General features: G+C 43.2%; 1 protein-coding gene across 2 annotated transcripts in view; it reads left to right on the forward strand.

Moving 5' to 3' along the window:
• Window positions 1-900: 900 nt before the first annotated feature.
• GAB1 (GRB2 associated binding protein 1) overlaps window positions 901-20,910 on the forward strand; it is a 106,782-nt gene continuing 86,772 nt past the window's right edge. For both annotated transcript variants that reach the window (XM_084856165.1, XM_084856166.1), the window contains exon 1: window positions 901-1,101. In XM_084856165.1, coding sequence (XP_084712291.1) covers window positions 1,030-1,101 — 72 coding nt within the window. In that variant the 5' untranslated portion in view covers window positions 901-1,029. The remainder of the gene's footprint in view (window positions 1,102-20,910) is intronic.

Here is a 20,910-nt window from a genome sequence, read left to right on the forward strand (position 1 = left end):
GAAAGAAACCCCTGGCCGACTTTGAGAGAGAACGTTTCGCTTCCTCCGCGTTGGACGGAGAGTGCACAAAACGCTGAGGAGGCCAACGCTGGGGCGGGCGAGGAAAAGGGAAAAGCAGGGTTCGGGGTGGGGGGAAGAGCGAAAACGGACCGTCGCAGAGACCGATGGGGTTTGCGGGAGAGCGGGCTGGAAGGAGCAGGACGCCTAACACACCGGATCGGGTCTCTCTTCCCCTTGCGAGAGCGAGCGCCTCGACAGCGCCTCTCTCGCCTGCGGCCGACGCTGGAGACTCTGTCCCCGCCTCCCCGGGCGCAATTCGACGGTCTCCGCCGCCCCCCAGCTTCCACGGGGGCGTCCCCCCCCCACTCGCTCGGCGTTCCAGCTGCGAGGTCTCGCCGCTCGTCAAGGCGGCACCAAAGGGAGCGAGCGAGAGCGCGCGCTAATTGCCCGGGTCCTCCCACTGTACCAGGAAGGGGGAAAGCCCAGGCAGGCAGAAAGTAGCTGCTATGGCATGGAGATTTGCAGCTCAGCTACAGCAGGCGACGGAGTAGAGCTGTGCGCTCCCGCCCGCATAAGGGGGAGGCTCTTGCTCTGAGGAAAACCGAGCGGGGGGGGGGGGCTTTCCCCGCTACTGTTGGCAACTGGGTCGGAGTAGCTGAAAGTTGTGGCGGTCCGGGCGGGGAACAGAATATTAGGGTGACGAGAGGGAGAAGAACCTCCGTTTTGGCCAGTCCAAGTCAGTCAGCCTGCCTCCGCTTTTAGCGCGCGCGCGCATATATATAGGCGCGCTCACTCACTCACTCTCTCTGTCTCTTGCACACGCACACACCCTCTTCGTCCCTCCCTTTCTCTCCCTTTCCCGGTCGTCTCCTCCCTCTCCTTCTCTTCCCCCTCCTCTTTCCCTTCCCCCAGAGTAGCCGCCGGAGCAGGCGGGCGGGCGCTGCGCTCCTGTTGTGTTTCTGGGTTGTCTCCTCGGCCCAGCCGCGCCGCAGCTGCCGAAGGAAGAATCCCCCCTCCTCTTTAGCAGCCATGAGCGGCGGGGAGGTGGTCTGTTCGGGCTGGCTCCGAAAGTCGCCGCCGGAGAAGAAGTTGAAACGCTACGTAAGTGTCTCTCCCCCCACCACCACCCCCGGCTCCGCTTGCAGCCGCTCTCCGTCCCGCCTTCCTGTGTTTTTCTTTATCATTCCTTCATCCCTCTTTTTTCCGTCTTGCCTCCGCTCTCTCTCTCCCCCACCCCCTGCTCTCACCCTTTCGATCCCAAGTTTAGCCTCCCCCCCACTCCACCCAGCCTGGGTTGCTGGAGTTCCTCACAGCTACCCTCTTCTCCCGAAGGTGTCTGTCTGGAAGTCACGGAGCCCCAGAGCGTCCCAAGTACTTTTCAAAAATGCCAAGTGCGCAGTTCTGGATTGTTTTTATAGCGTTTTGCAAAAGGCCCCGAGCGGACGCAACTTTTTATCTCCTGGTTTATTGCCGTTTGCGGAGGGAGGGGTGGGGGAACGGGCGAAGATTTCCATTAGTTTCTCCTAGGACACGTATATATTTTTTTTAAAAAAAGAAAACCTGTCTCAAAGTCACTGAAGACGAAACTGGGTGGTTCATTCTAGAGGACGGGAAAACCGCCTCCCCGCCCCTTTGCAAAGATTTAATAATAATAATAATAATAATAATAGAAGATCCTATGGAATCCGACGATATTTTTGTTCTTAGAACTCCTAATGGCTAACTGTACGTGATAGCTGTCTAATCTGATTTGCACCATGAAGAAGAGAAATCTGGCATGTATTTATTATTATTATTCCTCCGTGAAAAAAACTATTGTGTCAAAATTAATATGCAATCTATGTATAGATTGTCACGTGAGGATCACGCATACTTGCGTTTTGTTGAATCTATGTACAGTGTATGTGGAAGTAACCACCAATCACAACTTCTCAGTGTATTGTGCCCAAAGCATAACACACATTTATCTCTGATTTAAATGTGCAGTAGACTTTACCACTCCAATAACATCGATATGTTTATTATGGGGAATGCAGTGATTTGGGTTGCTGGGTGGGTGGGTGAAGAATCAATAATATATAGGTACTTTAGAGATAAGGTGAATCAAATCCAGATTCTTTCCCTAATACCCTTTTCTTAAGTGTACCAGTCCACTTGAATCACACACAAATCTGGCATATCTGAACTGTGCGGTCACACAAAAATAAAAGCTGTCTGTGACATTGATTCCTGTGTTTACTGGCAACGGCTTTGTAGACATCTGTAATATGTATGGCTTCTATAGAGATTATATATCTGTTCTAATTGCAATGGGGTGTAACTAATTTGGCCCACGGTGTTACTCCTAGTGCCATTCAAAGCTTTGAATATGAAGTACTTCTGGACACATTTGATCTATATACAAAAAAACCTCCGCAATACATGCTATTTCAGTCAACAACTATCATTTTACAGTCCCAGTGATTGGACTGGGTCCATCTCCATACTGGACTGGGTCCATTCTCTCAGCTAACTTCAGCCAAAACATCTCTCAAACTACACTGTCAGATTCAGGTCTCTTAAAAAAAGGGTGCTTGGACCTTTTGGTTCAAGTGCAAAAAAGAAAAGACCATCCACAACAACTTTTCACTTGCCTCTGTTTCCTTCTAAGTTTTGTCCAAAGGGTCTAGTTATGTAGTCCTGACTAATGGCTTGGTAGAGTTTGGTTTCTTGAATTAGGCAGGTCAGTCATGTTATGTCATAGAGGAATTGTGATATAGAGGAGTTCCTGTCAGAATATCTGTGCCATTGAAGTAGTTTATATGAGTATATATCCCAAAGTTAGCAATCTCTGAACTTCTTGATTAATCAATGACTCTTTCCTTGCCTGCGACCCCTGATTAAACAAAAAAATTGTCTTGTACTTGTTTGCTTGTCTTACAGTGTTTATACCTCTGTTAATTAGTTTTTCTAATTTTATGTACACCTCCCTGGAATAGCCCTTGGTGATGGAGTGGCATAGAAATTTTTAAACATATATAAATAAATAATTGTGCTATTTCTTACATTCTTATTTCTCCTTTGAAATTGGAATGAGGCACTCCCCACGAGCTCCTTGCTACAATCTTTGTTTAAGACCATGATCTTTTCTAACACTGAAATGGTAAAGGGGTTACTATGTAAACAAGTCACATTTTTTAACAGTACCAGAGGTGGTTTCTTGGGATGGGCGGAAATTGGACTCAAACAGTTCATAGCAAGCTTTGACAGTGACCTGAAATATTGACAAATAGGATTATGGGCATGTGTAGACAAATTCAAGGATGTGAAGTTGTCTGCAGTTCCAAATAATAAATCTTAGGAAGAACATATGAAGCACAGGCTAAAAATGGAGGAAATGCCATTCAGTGCATTCAACCCGTCAGTTTGGGGAAACATTTGGTTGGACCTAAAGGTTCCATTCCTCCAATAGAGGAAGCCCCGTACATTGCAGGAAGGGAACCTTTGGATCTAGCACATTGAGTCCTGCTGCTGAAGTATGTTAAGGATTTGCCTATTAGGAGCATCCCCCCCCCCCCAAACTAGCAAGTCTCTTATGGTGTTTCAACAGAAATATGTATAAAAATATCAATCACAGAATTCTTATAATTTGGGATCTGTCATTTTTGCATGTGTTCACCTATAAGTCTATCCTGTCCTATTTCCAGTTTTTAAAAACTGCACAGATTTGCATTTAAATATGTATTTAAATATGCATTTCTGGACATACTTTCTGTCTCTACATCTCTAAAGGTATGATCTCTCAAAATACGCATTTTAAATATTTATTTTCATGTTTTTTGGGTTGAGGATTGCTTTGGAGCATTTGGGAAGTGCAAAACCTTGTGGATAGCTCTGTTCCAATCCGCATATTAGTTTGGGAGCTGACAGTCAGATCAGTTCAACTGTTGCAATTCCCATATGAATTCCTCGAGTGTCCTTAATTATAATTAGTAAAGATTTTATTCCCTAGTTGTTAATCCTTCTATCAGGAAGTAATAGCTCACCAGTGGATTATATGGGGATGAGGCAGAAGGAAAGTAGTAAAACTTGTGTAATTGGGCAGAGAAAGATTCCTTCCATTGGATGAAATGGATGGTTGGATGCTTTGCTTTTAGTAGAAGAGAGTTTTGCTGGGGCCAGCACCTAGAAGCCATTGGTATAATGACAATTTATTTTATAGTTCTTTCATGCGTATATTTGTTCAACATACAGTACTTCCCTCCCCTGTTCTGTTATCACTCTACTGAAGCAATATATGAAGGGATAATCTGGATGACTACCTTCAACTTCATAGTTATTGTTATATTTCTTCCAGACTGGACAAAATAGGACAGGGTGGTCTGATGAATATGAATTTCACATGAGGTGTTGCTAGCACCTGTCTCAGACAGATTCATGCTTCGGTATTGCTGCTAGAAATGCTGGGTGGCTCCATACTTGTTTTCCTTACTGGTGCAATACTGTATTGTCTCATAGGCCTTTTGTGGTCCACTAAAAATCCCACTAAGTTAACCACTGCGTGCAAACTTTTGTCATCTTCTCTTCAAACCAGTCCTTTAAATGATTATATGGACGTCTATTTTGCTTGGCTTATAAGTAGCCATGGGTTGCTTGCCTCCTGTGACCTAGTTTAAGGTTCAAAGTTGGAGAGGGGGAAGTGAACTGAATTTGGGATAAGTATTATTGTTTTTGTATTTAACCTGAAGCTGCTGCTCTGCCCAATCTACTTTAAAGGAAGCCACTGCTTAAAGAATGCAGATGGCATGTTGCCACCCCTTCTCTTGAGTAAATTTGCTCAGGAAAAATAGATGCAAAACACCATTTGAATGTCGAAGGACTTCATTCACTATGCTGTTTGGGATTCAAGTGTTGTGCCGCCACTCTTCCCTTTGAGTAAATTTAGGGGAATGGTGGAAATGAATGACACCCTCTTGGTAGATTCAAAACATGTGTTTACTTTATCCTAGCAAAAGAGGCATAGCATTTTCAGATGACAGGCACAATGAGCATTCCTGGTTCCCCATCATCCATTGGTAAGTAAGACTACGGCACACTTCATGGTTTCCAACTCAGTGGTGTTTTCTCTGCCCCTATCCACTTAGAGTTTATTACAGATTTGTTTGGGATCAGCTGAATAAGGTGATTCTGCAAGGAGCACTCTTCAAACCTAAACGCCCTGCTGAAAATAAACTGCTGGAAATTGCAGTTAGCATCTGCATTCTTTTTCTTTAATGCAGACTGTTCCCTTATTATCACTATCATTAGGAACTTGCATAATAAAGGTTCCAAATATGGATTCCTAACCACAGTACTACCTCGATGAACTAGGGTAATGATACTTACCATGCTATCCAAGTTGCTAGATGTGGTTGGAGGTGGTAGTTGTCCAACATATCGCGGGGGGGAGGGGCGTTGGGGAAGGCTAATTTAGATGGGAAATTCTTGAGGGTCCTGGGCTTAAGCATAAGATGATCCCTGCTGGATCAGGCTAGTCCATCTAGTCCAGGATCCTGCTTCTCCCGGTGGGCAACCAGATGATTTTGGGAAACCCGCAAGCAGCACAAGAGGTAACAGCTCTCCTCTGTCATCCAGCAACTGGCAGCTGGAGGCATGCTGCCTCTGAAATATAGAGGCTGTGTTTCACAGCAGTGGCTGATAGCCATTGATAGGTCTGTCCTCATGTATTTGTCTAATCCTCTTTTAAAACCTTGTAAGCCAGTGGCCATTACTACATCTTGTGGCAGCAGATTCTGTCAGTTAATCCTGTGCTGTGTGTTGTCTACCCTGAATCTACTGCCAACGAATGTATTTGAACAGGTAAACTGAGATCTGAAGGGCCAGAAGCAAGGTTGAAGTCAGGCATGCGGGGTGTAAGCAGCGTCCTCACTCTCAAGGCAAATTTCTCAGATTGAGGAGCAAGCTCTGGTTGGGGCTTTATAGGGCTTGGTCAATACAGACTGGCCTGTGGGCACAGCTGGCAGTACTCAGGCAGGCTGGTACTGCAGCCTGCTTGGCACCACTATGCCACAGGGCTTAGTCTGCTAAGCTTGCTGATGAACTGGGATGCTGATGGTGCAAGAGATAAGCTTCTTAATTGAATCTGGCTGCTAGAAGCACTGGTACAATCCCCACCAGTTTACATAAAGTTTAATGGAGAAGGATTTCCCTTTTGTAGGAGGTCTGCATTAGCTTTCACCCAACTTGGCCCCCTGCAGATGTGTTGGACTGCAACTCCCATCACTATTCTGTGGATGATGGGAGTTATAGACCAACACATCTGAACGGATGCCGAGCTGGGGAAGGCTTTTCTACATGTTGTTTTGCCTTTCTACAAACATAGAAGGAACAACTGTTGGACTAATAGGCCTGTACTTTCCTGGATTTTTTCCCCTGTTCCCTCTTTATACTGGTGCTACACTTGCTACTCTAATCCTCTGGTAAGGAAGCTGGTTTTAGTGATGTTGCATATTTTGTTAGAAGATCATGAAGTTCATGTTGGAGTTCTTGACAGTGCAATCCAGTATGTGTCTACTTAGAATTAAGCCCCATTGTTGAAGGGTAGTGAGTGTAGAATTGCACCTTTAAGGATGGTTCTCCTAACATCTCTCATCACCTCTTACTACTTCAGCTCCCCTGTGGGTGGTGGGGGGAAGGGAAGGAAGAAGGTCTTGCATGAATATTTGTCCGTCTTCCACACTGAAGAGTGGTTTAAAGAATTCATTTTGCTTCTCTGAAATATCTGTAACTTTTATGGCTAGCTGCTTGGATGGCATCCTAAATATGACTTACAGTTCATAGACAAATCATTTCTTGCTTCTAGTATTGTATATGTAATTTTAATGTTTATAGCAATATGCATCTTTTTGTTGTGTTTGTTTGTTTTGTTAGTATATTTTTGTTTTGCTACTGTTAGTGCTCCGTTTAACTTTACACATTTGGGCAAGAGTTTCACTTTTTTACAGGAAATCTTTTTCATTTTGATATTTTCCTCAACTCTCCTCATTAACTTGCGCCTTCTTGGACTTAGTCATACCTTCCTTTATTTGTTGTATACATTCTATCTGGGCTTCTCTTCTCATTTTTTTAATAACCTCAGCGAGTCGTGGGGAGATTTGACCCTCTTGTCTCGCTATCTTTCAACTTCCTTCTAACTAATCCCCTTGTCTTTAGATGTTTCCTCTTTTGAAATTAAATATCACTTCGTTGGCATGTTCTGGGCAACTTTCCATTTACATATGTTGAACTTGATAGCACTGTGGACACTGTTCCCACATCTTGCACCAGATCACAGGCACGGCTTGGGATCAAGTCCACGGTCATCTCTCCTCTAGTCAGCTCCATTCTGAGGCACAGTCATTTTTTGTACCTAGAAATTTTGTCTCTTTGTTGCAACTTGATGTACATTGCTCCATTAACATAAATGTAGTTGAAGTCACTCAGTGACTTCACAGTTACTTCTTTAGGCTGCCTCCCTGATTTTTCTTAATCTTAAGATCATCTTTGAGGTTTCTGGTTAGATGGGTGGTAGTATGTCTCCAGTACATTTTGAGGGCTAGTGTTTCTACCCTCAATGATACTGTGTTTCTACCCTCAATGATAAGTTTTCTAGTGTATTAGACTCTATGACCTTTTTGACCGTTGTCCCTAAAGGAGGAGTCATCCCAAACTGGATGGTTCTCAGCTGTTATCTTCCTCCAAAGATAATTTAAAAGCTGCTCTGCAGCCTTTTTGATAAGCACCAACAGTCTGGAATCCAGTTCTTTTGTACAGGTCCAGCTTGTCCCAAAATGTTCCCCAGTGACTAATACAAGTAAACCATTCCCTCCCAACACCATTGTTACCCATGCATGATACCTTGCAGCTCTGCCCATATAGCTGGTCCGTCCTGTGTCTGAAATAAAGGAACATTTCTGAAAATGCCATCTTGGAGGCTCTAGACCTCAACATCCTGCAGAGCAACCTAAATTTTTCTTTCAGGACTGTATTTTCAATTGTCATTGGTGCCAACATATACCACAACCCTTATTCCTATCCTACACTATCTAAAACAGGAATGGACAGAAAGTAGATCTAGGTCTACTGGTAGATCTCTGGCAAGGATTTCTGACTCCCAATTATTTAACAATAGCAGCAACAAAATGACTCTCTTCCCCAGTTATACTGCTGAAATGAAGAAAGCTTGAGGTAACCAGGAGTGGATTTTATGTGAAAAGATAATGTGAGCTGCATACAGTTCTGAGCCCAGGAATTTGTTTCAAGTACCAGAATTCTTTTTTAATTAAGGGTTTGTTTTATATCTGTATCCTATTGTTAGCTTCCTTGAGCACCATTTTTGGCAGAAAGGTGGGAGACAAATAAAATAAATAAATAAATAAATCTAAGTGTATGTCTTCACCAGACTCTGGTAGGTGAATCTCTTGTGTAAAAAAAAAAAAAAAAAAAGCAAAGCAAAGTAGATTCTGTAAGCTCGAAGCTTGTCCACCGCTGGTCTAAAAAAATGATGAGACAGATTTTTGTCCCTCATAGTAGGTAGACAAATTGCCATGTGGTCAATACTGCCATTGTTTACCCCCCCCTCCTTCCCTAATGATCAAATATCCCACGACCAGCACTAAGCTCAAGCCTCCCCTTCATGTGAGAAGATATCCATTTGTAATTGGAATAAATTACTTCTTTAAGTGTTTGATTTTCTATTTCTCAATATGTCCCAGGACCATGTAGCAGCAGAGGAGCTATTGGCATGGGTGGGGAGTTCTCTATCATGCGTCTGGAGGTCTTGTCTACATACCGCTCTGTTTTTCTCAGCTTCTCCAGGTTGTCTATCTTTAGCCTAAAGGGAAAGAATGTGTCCCTTAAGAGCATGGAGCTTGGTGTATTGTGCATGCTCTACAATTTCCGCCCAACAGAAGTACAAAACATGGGATCCCCCCCCCCCCCCGGCCGCTTTCTAGCTTCATAACTGGGGAAGAGGGCCTAGTTTCAAAACGGTGTGTGTGGCGACGTTGCAGCCCCAAGACTATTCAACAGAATCAGCTGGTTCAGCTGCTATAGAATAAACACCTCAGCATGTGTGAACAAGACCAGAACAAGAAGTGATTAAAGGTCGTGTGAGTTCTCAGGGAGCACAGAAGTATGACCCACTTTAAGCTTTGCTAAATCTACACTTGTTTTTAAACCTTTACTATCCTTTTGGTCTCCTAGGCACTACACTACAGCTAAAACTTGTTCTACCGCTTAGTTAAATCGTCCCCTTTTGTCCTTTTTACTTACATAAATGCAGTACCTACTCCCACTGCAAAGGCAAGGGGGTGAGCAATCCGGTGTGCTCCAGATGTTTGGACTACAATGTTCATCAGCCCCAGCCAACACAGCCAGTGCCTGGGGATTATGGCAGTTATAACCCAAAATATTTGGAGGTCACCAGGACGCTGACAAAGGGAAGAAGGACCTCTGATGACTGTCTAGGCAGCCCTTTCTCTTAAGGGAGTCATTATGGGCTGGTATGATATTAGCTTTGGGTATGTAGTTTTTTGGGGGAGGGCTCTGCATTGCCATGGTGTGCTGTTTGTGTCTGTGTGTTTTTAACAGTCCGGCATGTGTGTAAATGGATGCAATATGCTTTGTGAGTTTTAGGTCTGAGAATTTTGAAAACTCAGGTTTATCTGGATTCATGTGATCGGATTTCTACCCTTTTCTAAACATAAGAGGAATTTTTGATGCCAGGTTGTTGCTTTTTTTTTTTTTATTGCAACAGGATTACTTGTTCCCTACCACTGATATTTGAGAGGGACACTTCTCTCTCTCTCTCTCTCTCTCTCTCTCTCTCTCTCCCCCCTCCCTCCCTCCCTCCCTCCCTGGCTGTATGCAGCTCATTGGAAAGAAGCTTTGCCCTTGGGATAGAAATGTTTAGATTACAAATTACAGTGGGGGCAAAACTAGAGACAAGAAAATGTTTTTCTTTTTATAGCACCCTACGGTTTCTCCTGTGTAAATATTTTAATAGGCTACAGTAGATCTGACATTTTAAGTTGCATGAAACTGTTTCTTGTTTGCTGAAAGGACAGATTTCTTAACATGGGAATAGCAATGGTGTTGTGTTTTAGCCGCTTCTCAGCCCTTTCTGAGGCACTGTCTAGCCATGTTGGGGCAAAGGGATGTTGTAGAAAGTGTTCCATCTGTAAACTCTTTATACCAAGGTGCACTAGGTGATGTCTGTATTGGTTAACAGATGTGTAGGCTTCCATGTGAATTGTTGCTCATGTGGAAATATGGGTCTGGTTCACACATACACTTGGTTACTCTACACTCCATGATTGGCAGCTGAAGATGTGAATTGACTCCACTGAAAAGCATTACGCTGGAGATGAAATTCAGGTTCAATTTGTGTTTTATCTGTGATGTTTTATCTGTGATGAAAAAGTAATTGTGTGATGTTGCATGAACATAGACACTGCTACAACCTCGGAAGGGGGATCCCAAAATCTGATCCCTCCCCTTGCTCCGTCGGAAAGAACTGCAGCATCTGCTTTCTTAGGTCTCAAAAGCAGCCTCAGAGGACCTCATAGAGGTCTGAAAGGGGGTGTTCTGGGGGGGGGCAGGGGAGCGTAGAGTCCAGGTTACAATTAATCTTATGGCCTGTCCAGCCCCAGCCCTTCTCCCACCAGCACACCTCCTCTGGATGGGCTCAGAGGCCTGACTAGAGGAAAAAGAAACAACAGGAGGATGGAGAAGTGAAAATCGCTTCCATTGCTCCTCCTGACATGCTGACAGAGTCCGGCAAGGCATGGATACTTGGAAGCCTCCAAGTTTGGAGGTTTATTTATTTATTTTTTATTTTATTTATTAAATTTATTAATCGCCCATCTGGCTGGTCACCCAGCCACTCTGGGCGATGTACAGCATATAATAAAACAGTTTAAAACAATAAAATTCTACAATAAAAACGTTTTCTAAAATATCCTAACCCACCCCAAATGCCTGCCTGAACAACCACGTTTTTAATGCACAGTGGAAGCTCATTTCCATTCCATAAAAAGGTTTCCATTTAATGGGGGTGCAAGCCCATTAATCATGACTACCATAAGTTCCATTTATTTAAATGGGCTTGCTCTAAGTAGGGCTTAGGTTGGATTTTGCCCATTAGCTTCTATGTATTGCTCTCTGTAGAATAATCTTGCAATAGGGAAAAAGAGTCATTCACACCAGTTATCTGAAGTGATGATGAACACCAGTTTATCTGTGAAGTGATGAGAAATGGTTTAAACAGGACTCACTGTTTTCTGTTATGTTTGCTCCAATCCTGTTCTTCCCAAGTGAAGCATAGATCTTTTGCATGCTTTTGTTGGGCCCTAAGTAATAGACTTCAAGCAAAAAAAATGTTTTATTTGACATTTGGTTTCTGTAGTTTTACTGATTCAGTCTAGATAACCATCTATTTATATGGAAAGATGTATTTACATGTCTACCTCTAAGGTCTCCCTACATTTGTTGGTAAAGGTATTATAAGTGTAGATGAGACACTTATAAATACCAGGTTTAAATTTCTGTTGGAAAAGTAAAAAATCAGGCTTATTATTTCATGATAGTTACAGATCCCAATGCTTGGAAAATCTACTTCTGTATAATAGTATGCATTTTCAGGCTCTATTGCTAAATGGTGATGCTAAAGAGTAGTGTGTGCTACCATGCAGGCTTTGTGGGTAAGGGCAGAAATTACAGCTGCAAAACCTCTTTCCAGCTTCTGTAGTAACTCCCTTCAAAGATAAATCATGAGTCATACTCAGCAACTGATTGGTCCCTACCCCTATAAAATGTCACTTCTTGCTATACTCCTTGATCAGAGGGACTACTTTATTGGCTGGCTTGCCCAGACTTCAAGATGTACTGATGTACCTGTAATTGTAGCTCCTTGGCTGTACTGCTTTTTCTTGCTATTATTTCAGTCTGTCCACAGCAGAGTTTGATAAACTCCCAGCATCCCCAGCCACGGTGCAACACATCTGACAGGCACCACGTTGGGAAGGGCTGACATTAACAATGCCTACATGTCTGTCTTCCCAGAATATAGAATTGTATGTATTATGTGGATTACAAATGTTTAGAAGGGTTTAACCTGATGTGCTGAAGCAGGACTGAAGTGATTGCTATTGAAATTAACAAGCATTTTTTAAAAAGTTTCCAACCACAGTTTCAAACAAACTCTGGGAAATGTAGTCATATCTTGAACTGAACCATGCAAAGATAATTAGAGACTAGTTATTTTCTTGGGAGAAGCTGGTGCTGTGCTCCACTTCAGGTTTGGTTGTGGGAAAGTGACCTTCCTCTTTAAACATTGGATCCCCTGCTGAAAGAGAGAACTGCTGATGACTGAGCACCTTATAGTGCAATCCTATACATGTCTATTCAGAACTAAGCCCCTCTTTAGTTCAGTGGGATTTACGCCCAGGTAAGTGTGCATACGATTGCATCCTGAGGATGCTTACAAATGAATAGATGGGAAAGAAATTGGTTCAGCTGTTGGAATGAAGCCCTTTCTAGTCTGCTGCACTGCACCCATGAAGGACACAGATAATCTTATGGAGAGGAGAGGGTTAGTATCAAACAAGCAGGTTGGAGCCTTCCTTGGCTGTACTGATGAGTAAGCACCCCAGCCTTGGATCCTTGCTCATTTATTTTGTTATTACATTCTTAGTTCATTTTCATTTCATTTATTACATTTCTATACTGCCCAATAGCCAAAAGCTCTCTGGGCAGTCTACAAGATTAAAAGCCTTAAAATACAGTATTATGCATAATATGAGAACAGTTTAGCTATATACAGAGCAGACACACATATTCAAACAATATCCCATGATGTGATTAAAAGCCTATCATATGCTTCCAAATGCCTGGGAGGAGAGGTGGGACTTAACCTGGTGCTGAAAAGACAACACTGTTGGTGCCAGGCGAGCCTCGCTGGGGAGTTCATTCTGTAATTGGGGACCCCCCACCGAGAGGGCCCTCTCCCTTGTTGCCACCTTCTGAGCCTCCCTTGGAGGAGGCACCTTGAGGAGGGCCTTAGATGACGAGTGTAGTGTACGGATAGGTTCATGCTGTGCGGTCCTGAGCCATGTAAGTCTTTATAGGTCAAAGCCAGCACCTTGAATCAGGCCTTATCCTGTCCTTCCTCAAGAAGCAAAGGGAGGTGTATCCCCATCCTCATTTTATTCTCGCAATCAGGTAGCTAAGGCCAAGAGAAAGTGATCTTAATGGCTGAGTAATGACTTCAGTCCAGGTCTCTCCAAATCTGTGAGTAAGACTGTTGCTGATCCTTATATTTACAAATGGTTGTCGTTCAGTCGTGTCCGACTCTTCGTGACCCCATGGACCATAGCACGCCAGGCCTTCCTGTCCCGTGCTCTCTCCCGGAGTGTGCTCAAGTTCATATTCATTGCATCGGTGATGCTATCTAGCCATCTCATCCTCTGTCGTCCCCTTCTCCTTTTGCTTCAGTCTTTCCCAGCATCAGGGTCTTTTCCAGAGAGTTTTCTCTTCACATTAGGTGGCCAGAATATTTGAGCTTCAGCTTCAGTATCTGTCCTTCCAATGAGCACTCAGGGTTGATTTCCTTTAGGATGGACTGATTTGATCTCCTTGCAGTCCAGGGGACTTGTAAGAGTCTTCTCCAGCACCACAGTTCGAAAGCCTCAATTCTTCGGCGCTCAGCCTTCCTTATAGTCCAGCTCTTACAGCCATAAATTACCACTGGGAAAACCATAGCTTTGATTAGATGGACCTTTGTCGGAAAGGTGACGTCTCTGCTTCTTACCATGCTGCCTAGGTTTGCCATAGCTTTCCTCCCAAGGAGCAAGCGTCTTTTAATTTCATGGCTACAGTCACTGTCTGCGGTGATCTTGAAGCCCAAGAAAGTAAAATCTGTCACTTCTTCCATTTCTTCCCCTTCTATATGCCAGGAAGTGATGGGGCCAGATGCCATAATCTTCGTTTTTTTAATGTTGAGTTTCAAACCAGCTTTTGCACTTTCCTCTTTCACCCTCAACAAGAGGCTGTTGAGATCCTCATCGCTTTCTGCCATTAGGGTGGTATCGTCTGCATATCGGAGGTTGTTGATAATTCTCCCGGCAATCTTAATTCCGACCTGTGATTCATCCAAGGGGTCCCTGAAAGTTCAGTCTTCCTTTTTAAAAGCAGCAGCTGCAGGAATACAAAACATGGATGGTTGGGATTAGCCTGTGTTGTTGGATTAACCTTAAAGTGGCCTTGATCCAAGATATTTCAAGAACTGCCTTTTTCAATTTGCACACTTAGAGTGCCGTTCTCCATGTTCCCTCACCCTTTACATATGAAAGACCCTTTTCAGTAGTTGCTCCAAGGCTCTGGAACTCTCTCCTTCAGGAAATGCTGTCTTCCTCCCTATTGGCCTTCTCGTAGAGAGTAAGAAGAACCCTGTTGTTTCAGGGGAGCTTTGGTGTTATGGCAATTTTTCATTTGCTGCTGCTGCTGCTGTTTATTTATTTTTTTGCTGCTATTTACTCATTTATTGTTCTAAGTCACTTTGCTGGTTGTTGTTCAGTCGTGTCTGACTCTTTGTGACCCCATGGACCATAGCATGACAGGCCTTCCTGTCCTGTGCTCTCTCCCGGAGCGTGCTCAAGTCCATATTCATTGCATCAGTGATGCTATCTAGCCATCTCATCCTCTGCCGTCCCCTTCTCCTTTTGCCTTCAGTCTTTCCCAGCATCAGGGTCTTTTCCAGAGAGTTTTCTCTTCGCATTAGGTGGCCAAAATATTTGAGCTTCAGCTTCAGTATCTGTCCTTCCAATGAGCACTCAGGGTTGATTTCCTTTAGGATGGACTGATTTGACCTCCTTGCAGTCCAGGGGACTCGTAAGAGTCTTCTCCAGCACCACAGTTTGAAGGCATCAATTCTTTGGCGCTCAGCCTTCCTTCTAGTCCAACTCTCACAGCCATATGTTACTACTGGGAAACCATCACTTTGATTAGACGGACCTTTGTCGGCAAGGTGATGTCTCTGCTTCTTACTATGCTGTCTAGGTTTGCCATAGCTTTCCTCCCAAGGAGCAAGCATCTTTTAATTTCATGGCTACAGTCACCGTCTGCGGTGATCTTGGAGCCCAAGAAAATAAAATCTGTCACTTCTTCCATTTCTTCCCCTTCCATATGCCAGGAAGTGATGGGGCCAGATGCCATGATCTTAGTTTTTTTAATGTTGAGTTTCAAACCAGCTTTTGCACTCTCCTCTTTCACCCTCAACAAGAGGCTCTTTAGATCCTCTTCGCTTTTTGCCATTAGGGTGGTATCCTCTGCATATCTGAGGTTGTTGATAATTCTCCCAGCAATCTTAATTCTGACCTGTGATTCATCCAACCCGGCGTTTCTCATGATGTACTCTGCATATAAGTTAAATAAGCAGGGTGACAATATGCAGCCTTGTCGTACTCCTTTCCCAATTTGGAACCACTCGGTTGTTCCATGTCTGGTTCTTACTGTTGCTTCTTGACCCTCGTACAGGTTTCTCAGGAGACAGGTAAGGTGGTCTGGGACCCCCATCTCTTTCAGAATTTGCCACAGTTTGTTGTGATCCACACAATCAAAAGCTTTAGCGTAGTCAATGAAGCAGAAATAGACGTTTTTCTGGAATTCTCTTGCTTTCTCCATGATCCAGTGAAAGTTGGCGATTTGATCTCTAGTTCCTCTGCCTCTTCGAAACCCAGCTTGTACTTCCAGTAGTTCTCGGTTCGCATACTGCTGAAGCCTTGCTTGTAGGATTTTGAGCATCACCTTGCTGGCATGTGAAATGTGCGCAATTGTACAGTAGTTTGAACACTCTTTGGCGTTGCCCTTCTTTGGAATTGGAATGTAAACTGACCTTTTCCAGTCTTGTGGCCACTGTTGAGTGTTCCAAATGTGTTGGCATATTGAGTGCAGCACTTTAACAGCATCATCTTTTAGGATTTTAAATAGCTCAGTTGGAATAATGTCATCTCCGCTAGCTTTGTTGTTACTAATGCTTCCTAAGGCCCACTTGACTTCACTCTCGAGGATGTCTGGCTCAAGTTCAGTGACCGCACTATCATGGCTATCAGGGACATTCAGATCTTTCCTGTATAGTTCTTCTGTGTATTCTTGCCACCTCTTCTTAATCTCATCTGCTTCTGTTAGGTCCCTGCCTTCTTTGTCCTTTATCATGCCTGTCTTTGCACAAAACGTTCCCTTGATATCTCCAATTTTCTTGAAGAGATCTCTAGTCTTTCCCATTCTGTTGTTGCCCTTGATTTCTTTGCATTGTTCATTTAAGAAGGCCTTCTTGTCTCTCCTTGCTATTCTCTGGAACTCTGCATTCAGTTGGCTATATCTTCCCCTTTCTCCCTTGCTTTTCGCTTCCCTTCTTTCCTCAGCTACTTGTAAAGCCTCCTCAGACAGCCACTTGGCTTTCTTGCATTTCTTTTACTTTGGGATGGATTGAGTTGCTGCCTCCTGAACAATGTTACGGACCTCTGTCCATAGTTCCTCAGGCACTCTGTCTATCAGGTCTAATCCCTGAAATCTATTCCTCACCTCCACTGTATATTCATAAGGGATACGATTTTGGTCATACCTGAATGGTTTAGTGGTTTTCCCTACGTTCTTCAATTTAAGCCGAAATTTTGCAACAAGAAGCTCATGATCTGAGCCACAGTCAGCTCCAGGTCTTGTTTTTACTGACTGTATAGAGCTTCTCCATCTTTGACTGCAAAGGACATAATCAATCTGATTTCGATGTTGACCATCTGGTGATGTCCATGTGTAGAGTCTCCTCTTGTGCTGTTGGAAATGCGTGTTTGCTATGATCAGTGTGTTCTCTTGGCAAAATTCTATTAGCTTTTGTCCTTCTTCATTTTGTACACCAAGGCCATCCTTGCCTGTTATCCTGGTGATTTCTTGACTTCCTACTTTAGCATTCCAATCCCCTATGATGAAGAGGACATCTTTTTTTGGTGTTAGTTCTAGAAGGTGTTGTAGGTCTTCATAGAACCGATCAACCTCAGCTTCTTCGGCCTCAGTGGTTGGGGCATAGACTTGAATTACTGTGATGTTGAATGGTTTGCCTTGGATTCGTACTGAGATCATTCTATCATTTTTAAGATGGTACCCCAGTACTGCTTTTGGTCACCTGAATTAAATTCGCCCATGCCTGTCCATTTTAGTTCGCTGATTCCCAAGATGTCGATGTTCAATCTTGCCATCTCATGTTTGACCACCTCCAGCTTACCTTGATTCATTGATCTGACATTCCAGGTTCCTAAACAATATTGTTCTTTACAGCATCAGATTTTCTTTTCACCACCAGGCACATCCACAGCTGAGTGTCCTTTTGGCTTTGGCCCAGCTGCTTCACCTTTTCTGGCGCTACTTGGAAATACCCTCTGCTCTTCCCCAGTAGTATATTGGACACCTTCCGACCTGAGGGGCTCATCTTCTGGCGTCATATCTTTTAGCCTTGTGATACGTTCCATGGGGTTTTCTTGGCAAGAATACTGGAGTGGGTTGCCATTTCCTTCTCCAGTGGACCACATTTTGTCAGAACTCTCTGCCATGACCTGTCCGTCTTGGGTGGCCCTGCACGGCATAGTTTATGGCTTCACTGAGTTACGCAAGCCCCTTCTCCACAACAAGGCAGTGATCCATGAAGGGGATATTTACAAATTACATACCCACAAAGAGTAGCAGCACCAGAATGATCTAGGTCACAGAAACCTGTGGCTCCCTACAAGTGATCAGTTCAGACCTCTGATGGGAATGATCTGTCTTTATCCTGGCTGTCTGCTGGGCAGTGATGAAGAGGGGCAGAACACAGTGGGTTGGAAAGACAGAGAAAAAAGGGATGGCAGAAAGAGAGAAAAAGTGGTAGCCCTCTTGTGTTTGGTCCTGTACACTACCTCAGAAAACTGAGAGGGAAGGTACTGTACGCAAAAAACATCAAAAAGGGGAAAAAATCCAAAAGCGCCTTTGAGTATGGCCTGTAATAATAATTTATTTATTGTGCGGATCTCTAAAATACTTGTGGACTATACAAATGTTTTTTATGCAGATTTCTAAAATGCTCAACGCGTTTCGAGACTAGGTCTCTTCTTCATGAGCAGTTGATCTCTTAGATGAGTCTATTTTTGTTGAAATTCGTCTGTTCTGTTGGCTGTCAATACTGCCACTGATAGTACAGATGAATTTCAACAGAAACAGAAGCAGGCTCGTCTAAGAGATCAATTGCTCCTGAGAAAGAGACCTAGTCTTGAAACGCATTGAGCATTTTAGAAATCTGCATAATAAACATTTTTATAGTCCACAGGTATTTTAGAGATTTGTGTAATAAATTATTACAGTCCATATTCAGAGGCGCTTTTGGATTTTTTCCATTTTGATGTTTTTAGCCTGTGCACTGCATGTATCCTCTGACTTCCAAGATAGAAAAAAGGTTGTCCACTCCTCTTCTAGGAGGAAAAACAAGGGGGTGGGGTAAAGTTTATATCTCTGTTTTTGTGTCCACGCACATCCTTAAATCTATAGCTAGGGGTTATGTGCTTCATTGTTCTCAAATGTGGCAGAATAGTAATGGAATGGTGAGGGCTTTTTTCCTGAAAAGTGTGTCTTCATTTACTGCGATAAATGCGCATTCTATTTTTGATATATAATTTGTCTCGCTCCATCTCAAATGTTTTGGCTAGGTAATAATACTTAAAATATCCAAATAATATAAAATAGTGTATATTATGATTTCCCCTTATTGATAAGTGCAGTCATGAAAATTCCACATCCCAACACAATTGCTATTGAAAAAATGCTCAAGAGAAGAGAATCTCATAGTTGTGGGACAGCCCCTGAGAATACCTCTCTGCTTATGTTCTGGCAGACTTGGTGTATTTCCAGATGAGATTTTTATGCTGCCATCACCCTTCCTCATTCATAGAATTTTACTGGGGTGGGGGGGGTCCAGATAATGTCTTCATCTCATAGCCCTCCTGTGTTTTCCTACGGTTTTTTCCATCGTCTCTCTCACCACAGAAAATCTGTCATAGGAAAAAAAAGATGGGACGAGCTGCACAATCCCTTCTGATAGGCAGCACTAGGAATTCTCCTTCTGGAAGCAGGCTTGATAAAACAGTGCTCAAGAGGGTTTGCATGGTGGATCCTTGTTGTAGACTGCAGTGGGATATCGGAGGCAGTATTGAAAGTAGGGAAGTCCCAATCTCTGTAAGACTTTGGGCACAATCCTATGCATGTTTAGAAAGAAAAAAAAGTCATGCAACTCCCAGCATTCCCCAACCAGTCACGCTGGCTGGGGAATGCTGGGAGTTGTAGGACTTTGCTCTCTATAAACATGCATAGGATCGCACTCTTCATGAATCAAAAACCCACATCTTGAAAAGTACTTGGAAAAACTATAGGGAATAAGCTCAGGTATAATCCCTTTGAAAAGATGCCTGATGCCCGGATGACACAAGAGCAAGACCCAGCTTCTGATGGTTTTGTGTGTGGATCGGTGTTTTGTCCTCTTTTTGAACTGTGGACCCCATATTGACATCATTTGTGCAAGACATGCATAGTTAATTTTCTGAAAGCCACTTGGGGAAAAGGTGGCACTCTTCAGAGGAAAAAGTGACGGGAAGTTATGTATCCTAAGCCTCACTTTTGTTCTGGGTTTTTTTTTTAGAAGAGGTGTACCTTTGATGTCTACATTCCTTTTTCAAATACAATCATGTGCACTTTGTACAAAGAACTTAAAAACAAACTGTGGCTGATACATGCGGCTACAGTAACTATAACTGCATCTCTGTGATAAGTGAGGAACTTGTTGAAAACCTAGCCCTATATTGGGGATTATTCAAAGGCCTCTCTTGGGGGAGTGAAAGGGAAGGGCTGCCTGCTACTGGAAATATTTCTTTCTGTGAAGCACATTGCCATGTATATCTGGAAAACTGCAACTTCACACCCTATTAGTTAATGCATAAAAGTGCTAGGAAAAATCCAGGATTCCATTTCAGCTGAAGAGGATAAGTCTGGAGTTGCACTTGTTACATGTGGTTTCAAGGAGTGGGAGAGAGAAACACTTTGAAGTTATTAGGCAGACATCTGGTCTGTTGTGCTTTTCAGGTTCTCCCTCAACCCCACCCCCCAAATCTGACACAGCATTCAAGTCAACTTCTAAGCATTTGAAGCTTTAACACGTCATAACTTCCATACAGTTGGAAAAGTTCGGTTGCCTGGATGTGTGTTAAAGAACTTTGGCATATATTGTGATATCTGTCCACTAAGCAATCAGCAAAAGCATTTTGTGTATAAACGATGATTCTTTAAAAGTCTCTTTTAATGCTGAAAATACTGGGAAGAACCACTAGCAACTTCTCTTGCTAGCAACAAGCCAACTGTTGGGCCTAGTATATTTGTCAGCTTGTTTTTTTAAGGTGCCAGTTGGTAAAGTAGTATGAAAACCACCTGGGAAGCAGTGTTGGCCTGGTATTTTTGCAGCTACCCTGACGCAATCTCATGAGATGGACATTTGTTAACCTACATGAAGAGCTAGCTATGTTAATTGGTCATACATAGCCATAAAATGTGGCTTTCTCAGTTGCTGTACTTAGAACTCTGTGCTGCAGGAGACCTACCCAGTCTGTGTCTTTTATGTTTTCCTAGTGAAAACCATTTTAATTAGGTGGTCCTTAGATTTAGAATAATCGTGCTCCCCCCCCTTAACCAGTTTGGGATTATTGTGTTTTTACTCTATTGCTTTTCTGATTTTATTTGATGGTGGGTTTTAAAAATTCTTATATTGTACTTTGATATTTTATTGTACGTTGCTTTGGGGGCTTTGCTGGAAAGTGGCTTTTATAAATA

The sequence above is a fragment of the Heloderma suspectum genome, chromosome 5 (assembly GCF_057233095.1).
Source record: "Heloderma suspectum isolate Gila_16-S chromosome 5, 16-S_ref, whole genome shotgun sequence".
In the NCBI taxonomy this organism is placed as follows: Eukaryota; Metazoa; Chordata; class Lepidosauria; order Squamata; family Helodermatidae; genus Heloderma; species Heloderma suspectum.